The sequence below is a fragment of the Podarcis cretensis genome, assembly GCF_951804945.1.
Source record: "Podarcis cretensis genome assembly, chromosome: 13".
Taxonomy (NCBI): domain Eukaryota; kingdom Metazoa; phylum Chordata; class Lepidosauria; order Squamata; family Lacertidae; genus Podarcis; species Podarcis cretensis.
In genome coordinates, this window is record NC_137182.1 from 32,268,090 (window position 1) to 32,285,110 (window position 17,021).

Here is a 17,021-nt window from a genome sequence, read left to right on the forward strand (position 1 = left end):
GCTGCGGATGATGATAGTGGAGAACAGTTCTTGCAGGTGTTGGAACCAATGCTTTCTCAGAATGGCATCTGTTCAGCCTTTGCAGAAAGAATTCCAAAGCAAGCATCTTGGCATACAGGAAACCAAATGAACACTATGGCCTTCAATATTAATCAACATTTGACAAATAGCACAGCTAATACATTGATTGTCTATGGAGAAACTATGATCATTTCATGGTTAATTCTTATAACAGATATTGTATATAAAGAAAATACGATGTCTTGGAGAAAGCTGTGGATCATGACAGCCCAGATCGATGTTGCATTAACAAGCATTCAAGCCCAAGCAAATTTGCAAGTGTTCCAAGGTGCTATTTTGTTCACAGCGCACTCACACAAGCTTCCAAGCTTTAAGGAATTTCTTCAGAATATAAAACTTTGCAGGACACAAGAAAACAGCTTTTTCAAGGACTTCTGTGAGCAAATATTTGGCTGCTCATTTCCAAATTCCCAGGATCTGATGGAGGATGGTAGTGAATGTACAGGGGAAGAGAGGCTAGAAAGTCTTCCTGGATCTCTGTTTGAAATAGCTGTGACTGGCCACAGCTACAGCATCTATAATGCTGTTTATGCTGTGGTGCATTCTTTCCATGCAATGTATTCATCTAGATCCATTCACAGAATAAAAGGAAAGAAGAGAAGTCTTCAAGATTTTGGGGCTTGGGAGGTAGCATTTCTATAATGAATTTTCTGCTGGTTGCATTCAGTGATAATCCTATGCAGAGTAGACCCATTCAAATTAAAAGACATGACGAGTTTAAAGGTAAAGGGACCCCTGAGAGTTAAGTCCAGTAACAGACGACTCTGGGGTTGCAGTGCTCATCTTGCTTTACTGGCCGAGGGAGCCAGCGTTTGTCCGCAGACAGTTTTTCCGGGTCATGTGGCCAGCATGACTAAGCCTCCTCTGGCGCAACAGAACACAGAAACCAGAGCAGCACACAGAAACACTGTTTACCTTCCCGCTGGAGCAGTTCCTATTTATCTATTTGCATTTTTGGGCATGCTTTTGAACTGCTAGGTTGGCAGGAGCTGGGACCGAGCAATGGGAGCTCACCCCGTCACAGGGATTCGAACCACCGACTTGATCGGCAAGCCCAAGAAACTCAGTGGTTTAGGCCACAGCACCACCCACATCCCTATGACTATGTTTATGACTAGTTTAGGTACATTCATTTCAATAGGTCTACTCTGTGTAAAGCTTAGTTGGAGACAACCATTTGTTATCATGAAAAGCTCAATACAAAGTGAGATAATATCAAACATCCAATATCCTGTTGATCTGTGAAATGGTGGTGTGCACGTTATTTTTTTTATAAACTGTTATGGTTTCCCATTTTGTCTTCCTGTAATTCCATTATAAAGTATATACTCCAATATTATGCTTAAACATAGGAAAGTGCCGGTAGTGGTGAGTGGAGATGAACAGGTGTTGCTCACCTGGCTTCCATACAGCAAGTTCCACTGCTACGTACTAAGATGGGGAGGCTCGAGGCATGGTGAGATTAATGTTATGTGTGCACAGTGCCAATCCAACACTCCTGCCACCATGCTTGCATCATGCTGAGCTCCTCTCACCTTGCTCCTCCCCTTTTCCACCTGGGTAAGCAGCAGCAGCACTTGCAAACCATGCCACCCAACCTGCACCACCCCAATGACCTTTACTAGAAACTTTGCACCACTTGGGGAAGAAAGAGTATATAAGTTCAAGTAATAAGTGTACATTTCCCAACTTCCGCTATTGCAGAACAGCTGTTGCTGTTGTTTAGGCTGCACTTACATAAAACTTCAAACAACTGTAATCAATGAAAACATTGTAAAACCCAGCATGGAGGTTTCAAAAATATTCCAAATGGCCTTTTCCATTCTTGATCCATAGCTGAAGATTGCTCATTCAGGAAGCTTCATCTGCCACCCACTTTATTTTTCTTCTTGTACTAAAATACATTTTAATTTGCTCATATATTTTAGAGTCACCTTATAGAACAAGGATGGGAAACCTGTGCCCCTCTGAGTGCTGTTGGACTCTAACACCCAACTTAGAGTCATTGCAGTCAAAGTTGAATGTTGTCCACCACTGTTTTAGACTAGTTGAGATAATATGTGTCTTTTTATTTTGATCTTGTGTTGCTGCTGCTCTTACTAAGGTTTAGGGTAATAGGATTCAAGTTTTTTGTTGTTTGGAATATTCTTGCTTTCATCCTCTTAGAGGCTCTGTATAAAGTTTCTTTAATGCAAAGACACCAAACATATAGGTTATTACCCCTTTGTTTCATTTTTACCAATTTCAACTAGCTCCACCCATTTCTTCAAGGCGTTGTGTTTAATAATTCTGCAGAAGAAATTGTGTCCTTTAATGATAAAAAGGAAATGGAAGCTGACCTTGACATAGTGAACCTAGTGATTTCCCCAAATCTCATTCCTTAGAGTGAAAATTGGAAAGTTTGAACACAAAGCTCCAATGGAAGATAAATTTGTCATCAATGAAGATATAATTGTGTGGCATGGAAGCTTTAACCAGGTATGAGTTTTGAGGTGCTTTGGGGAGCTACTTTCCATTCTCCATATGGGTGTGCCAATGTTTGAGACTATCCTTTGTTGAATAACAAGATCCATGTAATGGATGATAATTTGTCTTGATAAATCCAGTGCCTTGTACTGCATCCAGAAACAAAAAAAGGTAAAGGTAAAGGGCCTCTGACAGTTAAGTCCAGTCACAAACAACTCTGAGGTTGTAGCGCTCATCTCGCTTTACAGGCCAAGGGAGCTGGCGTTTGTCCACTCCGCAGACAGTTTTTTCCAGGTCATGTGGCCAGCATGACTAAGCTGCTTCTGGTGCAGTGGAACACCGAAACCAGAGCAGTGCAGGGAAATGCTGTTTACCTTTCCGCAGGAGCCATACCTATTTATCTAATTGCACTTTGGGGCATATTTTGAGCTCCTAGGTTGGCAGGAGCTGGGACTGAGCAACAGGAGCTCACCCCATTACGAAGATTCGAAACGCTGACCTTTTGATCAGCAAGCCCAAGAGGCTCAGTGGTTTAGACAACAGTGCCAATCACATCCCTTCTTAGAAACTAAGGAGAGCTGTAAAAAAGAAGAAAGCTGAATATATAAATCTCTGCATGGAAACAGTTGTTTCCTCCAGTCAGAAAATGGGGCATCTGGAAGTTCTGCTGTGGCAAGCCAAATACAGAGATGAGGGAGATGAGGGAAATGCACACACACTGGCATCTGGGAGCATGGTCATGGGTCTATAGGTCTATACTGTTGGCGAGAGGCCCCCTTGGGAAAGGCTGACTCCTCTTCCCAGGCTCTGAGGCCTCTCTCTGGTGGTCTGCCCCTTGCTGGTCTTCGGTCAGTCCACGGAGACCGGTGATAAGCGACACCTCCCTTTTGAGAGATGCACACTCACTTTCCCCTTGCATCTCAGCAGAAGAAAGAAACAGTCTGAAAGTAGTCTAACATCCTACTTTATTCACAGACTGTACACTGTACATGGAGCCAGTACAAATCATGTCTGCTCTCTCAGCAGCCTCCGTACAACTCACTCCTTCCTCCTTTGCAGCAACCACAGGAAGGTCTCAAGTTACACTGAGAACACAACCCTGAGAACAGTGTAGGACATCCTGTCTCACGCTCAGTAACATCAGAAGTATCACATGATGTAAACAATGTGCTGCTATCACGCAGCTGGTGAGCACACAAATCCCAACATATACCACATCTCTGTAGGCCTCAATTGCCATTTCCTACACCTGCCCAGTCTACCCCTTTATCCAGTGCAGGATTTCCAGTTACTTTAGGACCACAAGTTGGCTAAGTTGTGCATTCCCCCCCCCCAATATACTGGATGCTAGGATAGGGGTTTAGCGGTAGATGCAGAGAAATGTGTTGATGTGTTTGGAAGGTGCTGGAGAAGTTAATGAGAGAAAAGGGAATAGATGAACACCATTTGGCACCTTTGAAGGTGAAGAATGTTTCCAGAAGACAGCTACTCTAGGTTATGGGCCCATATGCTGGATATGTAACATTCTTAAGATGCAGGTGCCCAGAGTCATGGGGCACCAGGAACAAGAAGGCCTCTCTACTCACCAGAAGGGAGTAACAAGACTCCAGTTCTATACTATACCCTTTGCCATTGTCAAGATATTTGACCAAAGGCTGAGGTTTTAGGTTATGCACTTCTCATATTAGTAATAAAATGTAGCCCCGTTTTAATCCATTTCATTTGTCTCAACTCTTTATCCCTGAGTCTAGTCACAATAATTGCCTTGTATTTGGCAAGACTGTGGATACGTATAATAAAACATATTTAAGGGCCAAATCTTGTCTTTCTAGCATCTATAGTCATGCCTGTTTCTATACAATAATGCACTAAAACAAGTAATTTATCTTCTCTGGAAACATAACTATTGGGCTCAGTAGTGTACTATGTAATAATGTTCAATATAATTTGATTTTTCTGAGTCAACAGCTTACTCATTTTGTGTGTTTTTTTTTAAAAAGGTGATTATTTTCCTCTCATTGATTCCATCATATTCCTTGCTTTGCTAATAGGTGCTGCCTATTTCTTTGTGTTGTGACTCCTGCCACCCTGGTTATCAGAAGAAGAAAAGAGAAGGGGTGAAGTTTTGTTGCTATGATTGTGTTCCATGCCCAGATGGAGAGATTTCAAACCAAAAGGGTTAGTGGTACCAACATTTACTGCACATACCACCAATTTATCTAACAGACCATTGAATGGTTGTAAGTACTTGGTGAGGGTGTTAAGTTTGTGCCATCTTTCCAAGGTGTTACAACAAGTTTACTCCACCTCGAAACTGGTTCATCAATCTGAGTACTTGCTTCAAATGCAGTCTTTGTCAATGAAAGCATTTTACACATTTATCTGTAGGTCATCAAATGATAAGAGAATTCATGTGTACATTGATGTGTGAATCAGACTTTATCTGACAATATTATTGGGAAATCTAGAATTCCATGATTAACTGTTAATCATGATCAACCCAGACAATTAGTCAAGAATCATGTATTGCCGTCACAGACTACCATATTTTTTGCTCTATAAGACTCACTTTTTTCCTTCCTAAAAAGTAAGGGGAAATGTGTGTGCCTCTTATAGAGTGAATGCAGGCTGCACAGCTATCCCAGAGGCCAGAACAGCAAGAGAGATTGCTGCTTTCACTGCGCAGCAATCCCTCTTGCTGTTCTGGCTTCTGAGATTCAGAATATTTTTTTTTTTCTTGTTTTCCTCCTCCAAAAACTAGGTGCATCTTGTGGTCTGATGCGTCTTATAGAGAGAAAAATACGGTATATTGTCAATGTGTGTAGAAAGAGAAATTACTCCAACATAATGGAAACAAGGCAAATTGTCATGAGTGTCTCCAGCTTAGAATCCAACTGCTTCTATCTGCATTCTACAAATACAACTGCTTCTATCTGCATTCTACAAATACCTTAGAAACCCTGCTTAGAATGTCCTGCAACAATGAATACATGCAGAATTATGTGTGTGTTGTCACCCTATGCATTTATTTTTTTATTTATTGCATAATATTTTTAGCCTGCCCTAAATCCATCTCAGAATGAATTGCAGCAATTAAAATAACAGTAATAACTCAAATTAATTAAATAAGAGTGTGTAAAGAAAATTAAAAACTATAGCAAAAAACCTAGCAGCAGACTAATTTATTTATTTATTTTAGAGTTGCTGTTCTTGCTCAAGGCAGCATTCAATACATGAAAGACAAAAATGCACTTGAGGATTTGCTAAAACACAAAGTAAAGCGTTAAATGTGCATTAATCAGTATAAAGAACTAGCATAAAAATAATATTATTCAATCACTTCTAAGAATGATAATAATAATCACTACATACTGTTATTCATAAGCTTTCTGGACTATAGGTTGGTAGAGCATAAGACTCTTAGGTAGAATATATACACATATAAAAATGTTGTGAAAATATTTTTTTAAAAAAAATGTTTTGAAAAATAAATTAAATTTAGCATAGCTCACTGTCGCCATTTAGTGGCCTAATTGTATATTGCACTTTACAACACATTTAAAACATTTTATCTGCAACTGTATAGATGAGTCCCCAATCTTCAAATTGTGGGTTTGAGCCCCACATTGGGCAAAATATTTTTGTATTACAGGGGGTTGGACTAGATGACCCTTGGGTCCATTTCAACTTTAAAATTCTATGATTCTATGTTTAATATAAAAATGTCTTCTCACATAACCAATTCTGTACATGGAATGAAAAGCTAGAACTCTGCGAGCAGCAAATCCACCTCAGAAGTAATTGTGATATTTTCCCCAAAGGACTTACATAAGTTGGCACTAAAATATTTTTCTACCCCCCAGACATGGACAATTGTTTCAGATGCCCAGAAAATCAGTACCCAAGCAAAGGCCAAGATCGATGCATTCCCAGAGCTGTGAGCTTTCTGTCATATGAAGAACCATTAGGGATTAGTTTAGCTTCACTCTCAGCTATGCTTTCCCTGATCACAGTTTTGGTGCTAGGAACTTTTATTAAGCACAAAGAGACCCCCATAGTCAAAGCCAACAACCGGGATGTCACCTATACTCTTCTGATCTCTCTCCTGCTTTGCTTTCTCTGTTCTTTCTTATTTCTCGGAAAACCAAAGAAGGTGACCTGTCTTCTACAACAATCAGCTTTTGGCATCATCTTCACAGTGGCTGTTTCTTCTGTGTTGGCCAAAACCATCATTGTGGTTTTGGCTTTCAAGGCCACCAAGCCAGGATCCAGCATGAGGAAATGGGTGGGGAAAACAATGACAGGTTCAATTGTTCTTTCCTGCTCCCTTGTTCAAGGAGTCATTTGTGTAGTGTGGCTAGGAATCTCTCCCCCCTTTCCAGATGTTGACATGCAGTCACTAGCAGGAAAGATCATCATAAAATGTAATGAAGGATATGTCAACATGTTTTACATTGTCATGGGCTATATGGGACTTCTGTCTGTTATAAGCTTCACTGTGGCTTTCCTAGCCAGGAAGTTGCCAGATAGTTTTAATGAAGCCAAGTTCATCACTTTTAGTATGCTAGTGTTCTGCAGTGTTTGGGTGTCATTTGTACCAACGTACCTGAGCACCAAAGGCAAATACATGGTGGCTGTGGAGATCTTCTCTATTTTAGCTTCCAGCGCTGGGTTACTAGGCTGTATCTTCTCTCCCAAATGCTATATTATTTTGCTGAAGCCTGAGCTGAATCACAGGGAGCAGCTAAGAAAGCGAAATAATGGAAGCAACCAAGAACCTTAGAAAAAAAATGTATCTACTATGAGTATTGAGTTGGGACAGTGGTCCTACACTAGGATTTAAAATGGGGGCAGTGGTTTTACTGCAGTGCTACCATATAGTTCAACCCAGTCCATTTTATTTTTATGAATGTGTTCCACACAGCTAACACAAATAATACATGATAAAACAAGTCATTATTTTATCAGTAACTGTTCTTAATTAATATATATTCTTGGTTCCTGTTTTATTTGTAACATAGGCAACCATCCAGCTCTGTAGTCCTATTGTTTCTCAATCAGCTGTTTATATAGTGAAAATTTTCATTGAATCTTGCTTTTTGTATGATATGTATTGACACTGACTCATAAATGATTGCAGTGAGGATGTATTTTGTTGTTTTCCTGGAGTGGTGCTTCTTGGAATGCATTATGTCACAATCCAATATGCATCTACTCTGAAGTCAGTTCCATTCAGTTCAATGGTTAATAGTCCCAGGTAACTGTCCATAAGAGTGCAGTCTTAATGTAAGAAAAGAGCATGTCACAAAGTGTGTTTACATTGTTTACCAAGATGTTATAAAGGTGCATTACCTTTTCCAGAAACAAATCAGCAAAATATTATAAAATTATTTAATTAGTTGAAGTGTGACTTCCTACAAGGTTGCAGAAATTTCTGAAATTTTATGTTGTCCCCTAAAATGGCTGGAATTGTCAATGAAGGTTAATATTCACCAAATTGCAGATGTCCATCACACCATTGCATTTGTCAACACATTTCACCAACAGCAAAGCTTTCCCCATAAACTGAATGGAAGTGGTTGGTCATAGAATTTTTCTACAGATATGCTCTAATGTCTCTACAGAGATAATGTGTGCACTCTAGCTGGTGAATTGAACACATTATTATTATATTACTTTATCAAAAGATCTCAGGACCAGGGATTGCACTAAGAACACATTTTATGGAGCATCAATAATAAAAACATAATAAAAAGCATAATGAAGGCATGCGGGTGGCGCTGTGGTATAAACCACTGAGCCTAGGGCTTGCCAAACCGAAGGTTGGCGGTTCGAATCCCCGCGACAGTGTGTTCTCTCTTTGTTCGGTCCCAGCTCCTGCCAACCTAGCAGTTTGAATGCACGCCAAAGTGCAAGTAGATAAATAGGTACTGCTCTGGCAGAAAGGTAAATGGTGTTTCCATGCATTGCTCTGGTTTTTCCAGAAGCAGCTTAGTCATGCTGGCCACATGACCCAGAAAAACTGTCTACACACAAACGTTGGCTCCCTCGGCGAGTAAAGCAAGATGAGCGCTGCAACCCCAGAGTCGTTCACAACTGGACTTAACTGTCAGGGGTCCTTTACCTTTACCTTTTTAAAAAGCATAATAACAGGCAGCATAATACTAAGATAATCATATTAACACATGACTGAATAGAGTTAATGATTTCAAATTTCTATCTAAGCACTGAACCAAGCAGCTGTTAATTGCAGGTGTGGAAGGGAATGATTTTCATTAGGACTGCAACACACAGGGAAGAGAGGGTTAACGTCTTTCATCAAATGTCAAGGTCCTGATAAAAATCACTCCCTTCAATTTGCCATTGGACCTGGAAGGAATGTTTCCATTGGCATCAATGAGAATGTTCCTTTATAAGCCAAAAGCAACTTGGGGAAGGGAAACACTTTTTGGTAGGAATGTGTGGGTGGGAAAGGAGTTAAAACTCCCCTCCCCAAATGTAGCAGACCTCACATCTGCCATGCTACTAATGATTCCTAATACATACACACATCACAACTAGTTTGGCCCTAAGAGTCATGTTCTGTTCTTCAAAATAAGTGTCAGTGGTGATGCTCCAACTTTTGCCCCATGACTACTTTTTTTAGTGGGAGAAATGAAGTTTGAGAACTGCATGTAAAAAAAATCAAATAACTGCACATTTTGAATGACGGCTTTCTTTAATTCCAGACTTTGGTTTGAAAAGTGTGACCTGGGTAGTTTCTCAGTAAAAAAAAATATTTTAATCTCCATCTCTAATTGTGATGAAGTGAAGAGTGTTGACATGCATTATTATTATTATTATTATTATTATTATTATTATTATTATTAGAAATTTGATTGGATAAATTATGTTAGTTTCACTTTGGTCCCATTGATACCAATGTGAAAAATCAGGGTGCCACTTAAATCCGCACACAGAGAAGAAAACTAAATAATATATTATTGGAAGTGGTCCTTAGTCTTAACAAATTAGACAAAGCAGCCTTGATCTCTTTATTTCTCATGCTGTAAATCAGTGGGTTCAGCAAAGGTGGGACCATGGAATATATCACTGTAAAAATTAAATCTAAATGTGTTGCTGTATTAGTCATGGGACTCAAATAGGAAAACAAGCCTGTGACCATAAATGTGGAGAATACCATGAGATGTGGAAGGCAGGTAGAGAAGGCCTTTTGTCTTCCCTGTGTAGATGTCATCCTTAACACCGCACTAAAAATCTGTACATATGTCACAAGAACAAATATAAAACAGCCTAACCCAATGAGAGAAAACAAGAGGAGAACTCCAGTTTCAATCTGATTTTTCTTAGAACAGGAAAGCTTTACTAACTGTGGGATTTCACAGAAAAACTGATTGACAACATTGGAGCAGAAAGGAGTTGCAAAAGTGCTGACAGTGTGCAAACCTGCATAAAGAAACCCAGTGATCCATACAGTAAGGATCATTTCAGTGCAGGCTCTCCTGTTCATCACCACCTGGTATTGCAGTGGATTACAGATAGCAACATACCGATCATAGGCCATGACTATGAGGAGGAAAAAATCAGTAGATAAGAAGAAGGTGAAAAATAGGGCTTGACCAACACATCCGGAATAAGAAATGTGTCTAGTATTCATGAGGGAATTGGCCATGGATTGAGGGATGATGACTGAAACCTGGCCCAGGTCCTGCATGGCCAAGTTCAACAGGAAGATATACATTGGGGTGTGCAGGTGGTGGTCAAAGGCTACTGCAGAGATTATTAAAAGATTCCCTGTTACAGTTGCCAAATACAATACCAGGAACAGGATGCTGTGTAGACTTTGTAATTTCTGAACTTTTGAGAATTCCAGAAGCAGAAACTCTGAAACAGTAGTTTGGTTAGCTATGTCTTGATCCTTGCTAACATCCATGCTATCTGTAAAAAGAATCACAAGTGGTATCTCTTAATTTCAACAGAATATTGTAATAATATAATGCTGTCTAAGAAGTGCTATTAGAGACAAATAAAACAGAACTAAAAATAGTTGTGGCTAATCATTGAGGCTAACTGAACCTCCAGTGACAATGAAGCACGTCCAAACTATAGACCTCCCCCTTCCAGAACAGGCAATTCCCCAATCTCCTAGACTTGAGAACTCAGAGCACATATCACCTCTGTCTTTTCAAGATTCAGCTTCAATTTATTGGCCCACATCCAGCCCATCACTGTCTCCAAGCACCAGTATAGCGCCTGAACCACATCTCCTGTTTTAGATGGAACAAAGTGATAAACCCAAGTGTCATCCACATACTAATGGCACAAAATTTCCTAATTATGGCTCCCAGCAGTGTCATTTGTGTCCAATAAGGTCATAATGAGATTTTCTTCACTTACATTTGATCTACCTTGCAACTACCTACCTATACCTCTGCTCAAATGTAAACCAAGGAGCTACAAGAATTCTGCCCATTGGAAAAGGCTTTTGTTATTTCTCGGTTCCATAGATCAACTATGGCTTTGGAAGGAGCAGCTATCGTTCCCATAAACCTTCAGAAATTCACCAGAAACCACTACAAATGGGGGTGCACATTTTAATAGCCCCCCCTTTCCAAGGGAAAGAGCTACTAAATTGTTTAATCTCAACAGGAAAAGACATGATGGAGGGATACAATCTATTAATGGAGGGATACAATCTATTTCAGAGAAACAGACCAGACAAGAAAGGAGGAGGAGTGGCGTTATATGTCAGGGATGTGTATACCTGTGAAGAGATCCAAGATTTAGAACCTCAAAGCCAAAGTGAGAGCATTTGGGTCAAAATTAAGGGAGAGAAGAATAACAGTGACCTCATTGTGGGAGTTTACTATAGATCCCCAAGCCAAACGGAGGACATAGATGATGCCTTCCTGAAACAGATGGCCAAGCATGCAAAAGGAAGGGAGATAGTAGTATTGGGGGACTTCAATTACCCGGATATTTGTTGGATGTCAAACTCAGCCAAGAGCATAAGGTCAAACAGATTCCTCACTGGCCTTGCAGACAACTTCATTGTCCAGAAAGTGGGAGAAGCAACAAGAGGAACAGCCATTTTAGATCTGGTCCTAACCAATGCTGATGACCTGGTTAGTGGGGTAGAAGTGGAAGGATCATTAGGCGCGAGTGATCATGTTCTTCTGAAGTTTACTATATAGCGGAAAGGAGCAGCCAAGCATACTAGGACTCAATTTCTTGACTTTAAGAAAGCCGTCTTCATAAAACTTAGGGAAGTGCTGGGTGAGATCCCATGGACAGTAATACTAAAAGGAAAGGGAGTTCATGATGGCTGGGAGTTTGTTAAGAGGGAGATAGTAAAAGCACAACTTCAGGCAATACCAATGAGACGGAAACATGGAAGGTGCCTAAAGAAGCCAGGGTGGCTATCTAAAGAACTTTTAACTGAGTTAAGATTAAAAAAGGATGTGTACAAAAAATGGAAAAGGGGGGAAACCACCAAAGAGGAATTCAAACAAATAGCCAGCACATGTAGACACAAAGTCAGAAAAGCTAAAGCACAGAATGAACTCAGGCTTGCTAGAGAGGTTAAAAGCAACAAAAAAGGCTTTTATGGATATGTTTGTAGCAAAAGGAAGAACAAAGAAACAGTGGGGTCACTCAGAGGAGAAGATGGTGAAATGCAAACAGGGGACACAGAAAGGGCTGAACTCCTCAATGCCTTCTTTGCCTCAGTCTTCTCTGATAAAGAAAACAATGCCCGACCTGAAGAATTTGGAGCAAATGATTCAGCAGAGGAAACACAGCCCAGAATAACTAAGGAGATAGTACAAGAATACTTGGCTAGTTTAGATGTATTCAAGTCTCCAGGGCCAGATGAACTGCATCCAAGAGTATTAAAAGAACTGGCAGATGTGATCTCAGAACCACTGGCAGTCATCTTTGAGAATTCCTGGAGAACAGGCGAAGTCCCGGCAGACTGGAGGAGGGCAAATGTTGTCCCTATTTTCAAAAAGGGGAAAAGAGAGGACCCAAATAATTACCGCCCAGTCAGTCTGACATCAATGCCAGGGAAGATTCTGGAGCAGATCATTAAGCAAATAGTCTGTGAGCACCTAGAAAGGAATGCTGTGATCACCAATAGTCAGCATGGATTTCTGAAAAATAAGTCACGTCAGACTAACCTGATCTCGTTTTTTGACAGAATTACAAGCCTGGTAGATGAAGGGAACGCAGTGGATGTAGCCTACCTTGATTTCAGCAAGGCATTGACAAGGTGCCCCATGATATTCTTGTAAAGAAGCTGGTAAAATGTGGTCTTGACTATGCTACTACTCAGTGGATTTGTAACTGGCTGACTGACCGAACCCAAAGGGTGCTCATCAATGGTTCCTCTTCATCCTGGAGAAGAGTGACTAGTGGGGTGCCACAGGGTTCTGTCTTGGGCCCGGTCTTATTCAACATCTTTATCAACGACTTGGATGATGGACTCAAGGGCATCCTGATCAAATTTGCAGATGACACCAAACTGGGAGGGGTGGCTAACACCCCAGAGGACAGGATCACACTTCAAAACGACCTTGACAGATTAGAGAACTGGGCCAAAATGAACAAGATGAACTTTAACAGGGAGAAATGTAAAGTATTGCACTTGGGCAAAAAAAAAATGAGAGGCACAAATACAAGATGGGTGACACCTGGCTTGAGAGCAGTACATGTGAAAAGGATCTAGGAGTCTTGGTTGACCACAAACTTGACATGAGCCAACAGTGTGATGCAGCAGCTAAAAAAGCCAATGCAATTCTGGGCTGCATCAATAGGAGTATAGCATCTAGATCAAGGGAAGTAATAGTGCCACTGTATTCTGCTCTGGTCAGACCTCACCTGGAGTACTGTGTCCAGTTCTGGGCACCACAGTTCAAGAAGGACACTGACAAACTGGAACGTGTCCAGAGGAGGGCAACCAAAATGGTCAAAGGCCTGGAAACGATGCCTTATGAGGAACGGCTAAGGGAGCTGGGCATGTTTAGCCTATAGAAGAGGAGGTTAAGGGGTGATATGATAGCCATGTTCAAATATATAAAAGGATGTCACTTAGAGGAGGGAGAAAGGTTGTTTTCTGCTGCTCCAGAGAAGCGGACACGGAGCAATGGTTCCAAACTACAAGAAAGAAGATTCCACCTAAACATTAGGAAGAACTTCCTGACAGTAAGAGCTGTTCGACAGTGGAATTTGCTGCCAAGGAGTGTGGTGGAGTCTCCTTCTTTGGAGGTCTTTAAGCAGAGGCTTGACAACCATATGTCAGGAGTGCTCTGATGGTGTTTCCTGCTTGGCAGGGGGTTGGACTCGATGGCCCTTGTGGTCTCTTCCAACTCTATGATTCTATGATTCTATGACCATGATAAGGGTTAAGATGTTTCAGATCATTGCCCTCCCGCATGGCTGTCAGGACCAAATGCAGAATATGTCCTGATGCATGTGATATAGTAATGACATATTGGAACAGCCCCATAGCTGCCATAGTGGCCATGAAGCCCTGAACCAGCACAAACAAGCTAGTCTTTTGATGGGCATTGAATTCCCCCAGCACAATCATCCTGGAGGTCTCCAACTCCAACTCCGAGACCACTTCCATTAACTCAAGTAGACAAATTGCTGGTTGACTGCCACTGGTTCTTTCCACCCAGGTGGGCAGGGTATAATTATCATCGCCAACAACATCATCATCATCATCATCTTCATAACATGCCTAAAACAAGAGCTGAACACAGTCAAAGTCAATTTGTCTCCCCCAAAACGGTGAAACCTCTAAGACCCCTTAGATTTATGCTGTTAACCCCACACAGCCTCTATTTGCACGCCAAATGATTATTTGTATCTCCCCCCAGTTGAAAATCAGCACTTCCCATCCTCCACAGCAAGTCATTTCTGAGGGGGGAAATATCTGAGGAAAACTACATTGGCAAAAAATACTTTATATTTGTGGTCAAAGAAAGGAGATAGTTAAACAGTTAAAGAAAAGTGAGGAAATAAGGCATAAAAGTTCTGGACATGATGAAACTGTTTCTTGCAGCTGAATGGCATACAATGGTTAGCTATGTATGCTTACTTTGTAGGTAAGGATTTATCCACACTTAACTTTCCTGCGCGGGACGCAGGTGGCGCTGTGGGTTAAAGCCTCAGCGCCTAGGACTTGCCGATCGAAAGGTCGGCGGTTCGAATCCCTGCGGCGGGGTGCGCTCCCGCTGCTCAGTCCCAGCGCCTGCCAACCTAGCAGTTCGAAAGCACCTCCGGGTGCAAGTAGATAAATAGGGACCGCTTACCAGCGGGAAGGTAAACGGCGTTTCCGTGTGCGGCTCTGGCTCGCCAGAGCAGCGATGTCACGCTGGCCACGTGACCCGGAAGTGTCTCCGGACAGCGCTGGCCCCTGGCCTCTTAAGTGAGATGGGCGCACAACCCCAGAGTCTGTCAAGACTGGCCCGTACGGGCAGGGGTACCTTTACCTTTACCTTTAACTTTCCTCCAGTCTTTCCAGGCACAATCTGCACTTTAAAGCTCTGAGCATTCTTTTTTTTTTCCCCTCAGGAGTATTCCCCATGTAAACTTGTTCTGTAAAGCTAAGTAGCAGCAAACAGCAATCCATGGAAAAGCCAAATTGCCATTTGTTGCACTTCAGCTTTAAAGAGTAGATTTTCATGGGCAAAGCTCAGGGGCGAAAGAGAGAGTGCTTGGACATGGAGCTTTAAAGTGTTGGCTTGTTCCTGAAAAGAGTAGGGCAAAATGTAAGTGTGGATAAGTTCTAAGTTCCAGCTAATTGTGCATGAGACTACAACAGAACCAAAATGGGAAAGGTCTGTTCCATGGAAACCAGATACGTTGAAAATTAATGATTTTTCAGGCTTTACATATGATAAGCATCCTAGCATCAAAGCACTAGAAAAGCAATTAATGTACACAGTCATATTGTATTTACAAAAGTTGCATAAACTCTAATTAATACTCAGAAATTTCACTAGCCGTGTAAAAAACATTTTGATTTCCCATTACATTCCTTATAAATTTTGCCTGAGGAGAATCCTTGAATTTATTTTGAATGCTATGCTTGCAAAATGCACAAACAAGCAATTTGTCTATGGAATTCTACTAAGACATGTTGGAAATCTTAAGGAAACCAATTTAATCTTCCCCACTGTTCCCCACTAAGTTTTTTTTTTTAAAAAAATAATTATCTAGAGGAATCCCCAGATTCACTGAGAACATAAATCTAGTTTGGAATTTTGAAGGCAGCTTTTGTTTTGTTCCTTGTGGTCCTACATTGTATAATACATTGTTTTTTTCAGTAAAAGATTTCACATTTTTCGTGAAGAATAAAATACCAAAAATATTCCAGTGTCCAGAAAGAAGGGTGTGTGTGGACAGATTCAATGCAGTATTTTCCTAAATAGAAACTTTAGAGAATATATATGTGAGATCAATTAAGTAACTCCTATGGTGTTAAGTAATATTTTAACTATATAAATTAATTTTTTTTCTCTTACCTTCAAAAGCACTTTCTCTTCTATTGACTTCAGCTAACTGTATTTGGATAGTCATTCATGAAAATATATGAAAATCAATCAGGCTTTGATGCCAGTAATCACCTCTTCAACATGGGGAGGAGATTGTACTAATATCTGTTTTGTGTTCCTAGAGATTTGCTCCCTGGAGTTCACCAGAGACTAGCAATAGAGACATTCAGGAAATGTATTCAACTTATTATTTGATTCAACATTTTTTTGAAAAAATGGAGGACAGAAGGTACATAAAGGTAAAGGTAAAGGGACCCCTGACCATTAGGTCCAGTCGTGACCAACTCTGGGGTTGTGGCGCTCATCTCGCTTTATTGGCCAAGGGAGCCGGCGTACAGCTTCCAGGTCATGTGGCCAGCATGACTAAGCCGCTTCTGGCGAACAAGAAGATATATGCCTATTAGCTAATTTCAGTTTGCTAATATTTCTGCCTGTGTTTGTATGCATTTGCAGGCATTCCTCAGCAGACCTCTAATTTCCCCATCCTACCATCCTGCCCCATTGACTGCTGCTGAGCAATCTTTCAGCAATGGGTGGAATCAGAAATGGCCACTCACCCAGTCCCAGCAGCATATTTTTGTAAAGAGGTGACCCACCACAGTGCAGGTTGTGGCAGGAACTGTCAAAATATATTAGCCCTCTCCACAGCACCCCCCCATACCATCTGCCCCATGGCTTCAATATGGGAGCCATCAGGATGACCTGCTCTGTGTCTGCCTGGGAACCACTGCCCTGTGCTGCCTTGGATCCAGTCCAGAATAAGCTCAGCTTGGGGCCAATGTTTAATTAGGGGTTTAAAACCCTATTTATCTATATACATTCAGGAGATGGGTGAAGGAAAGTGAACTTGTATCTCCTTTGCTCCTTCTACCCAAGACAATGTTGCCAACCCCAACCAGGACTGACCCCTCT

At 41.1% G+C, this 17,021-nt stretch overlaps 1 protein-coding gene across 1 annotated transcript; it reads right to left on the minus strand.

Moving 5' to 3' along the window:
- Window positions 1–9,490: 9,490 nt before the first annotated feature.
- On the minus strand, window positions 9,491–10,480 carry LOC307201547 (olfactory receptor 14I1-like; the record flags this gene model as incomplete). The annotated part of the gene is made up of 1 exon (XM_079950820.1): window positions 9,491–10,480. The coding sequence occupies one exon, from the start codon at window positions 10,478–10,480 to the stop codon at window positions 9,491–9,493; it is 990 nt and encodes a 329-aa protein (XP_079806946.1).
- Between the last annotated feature and the right edge of the window lie 6,541 nt (window positions 10,481–17,021).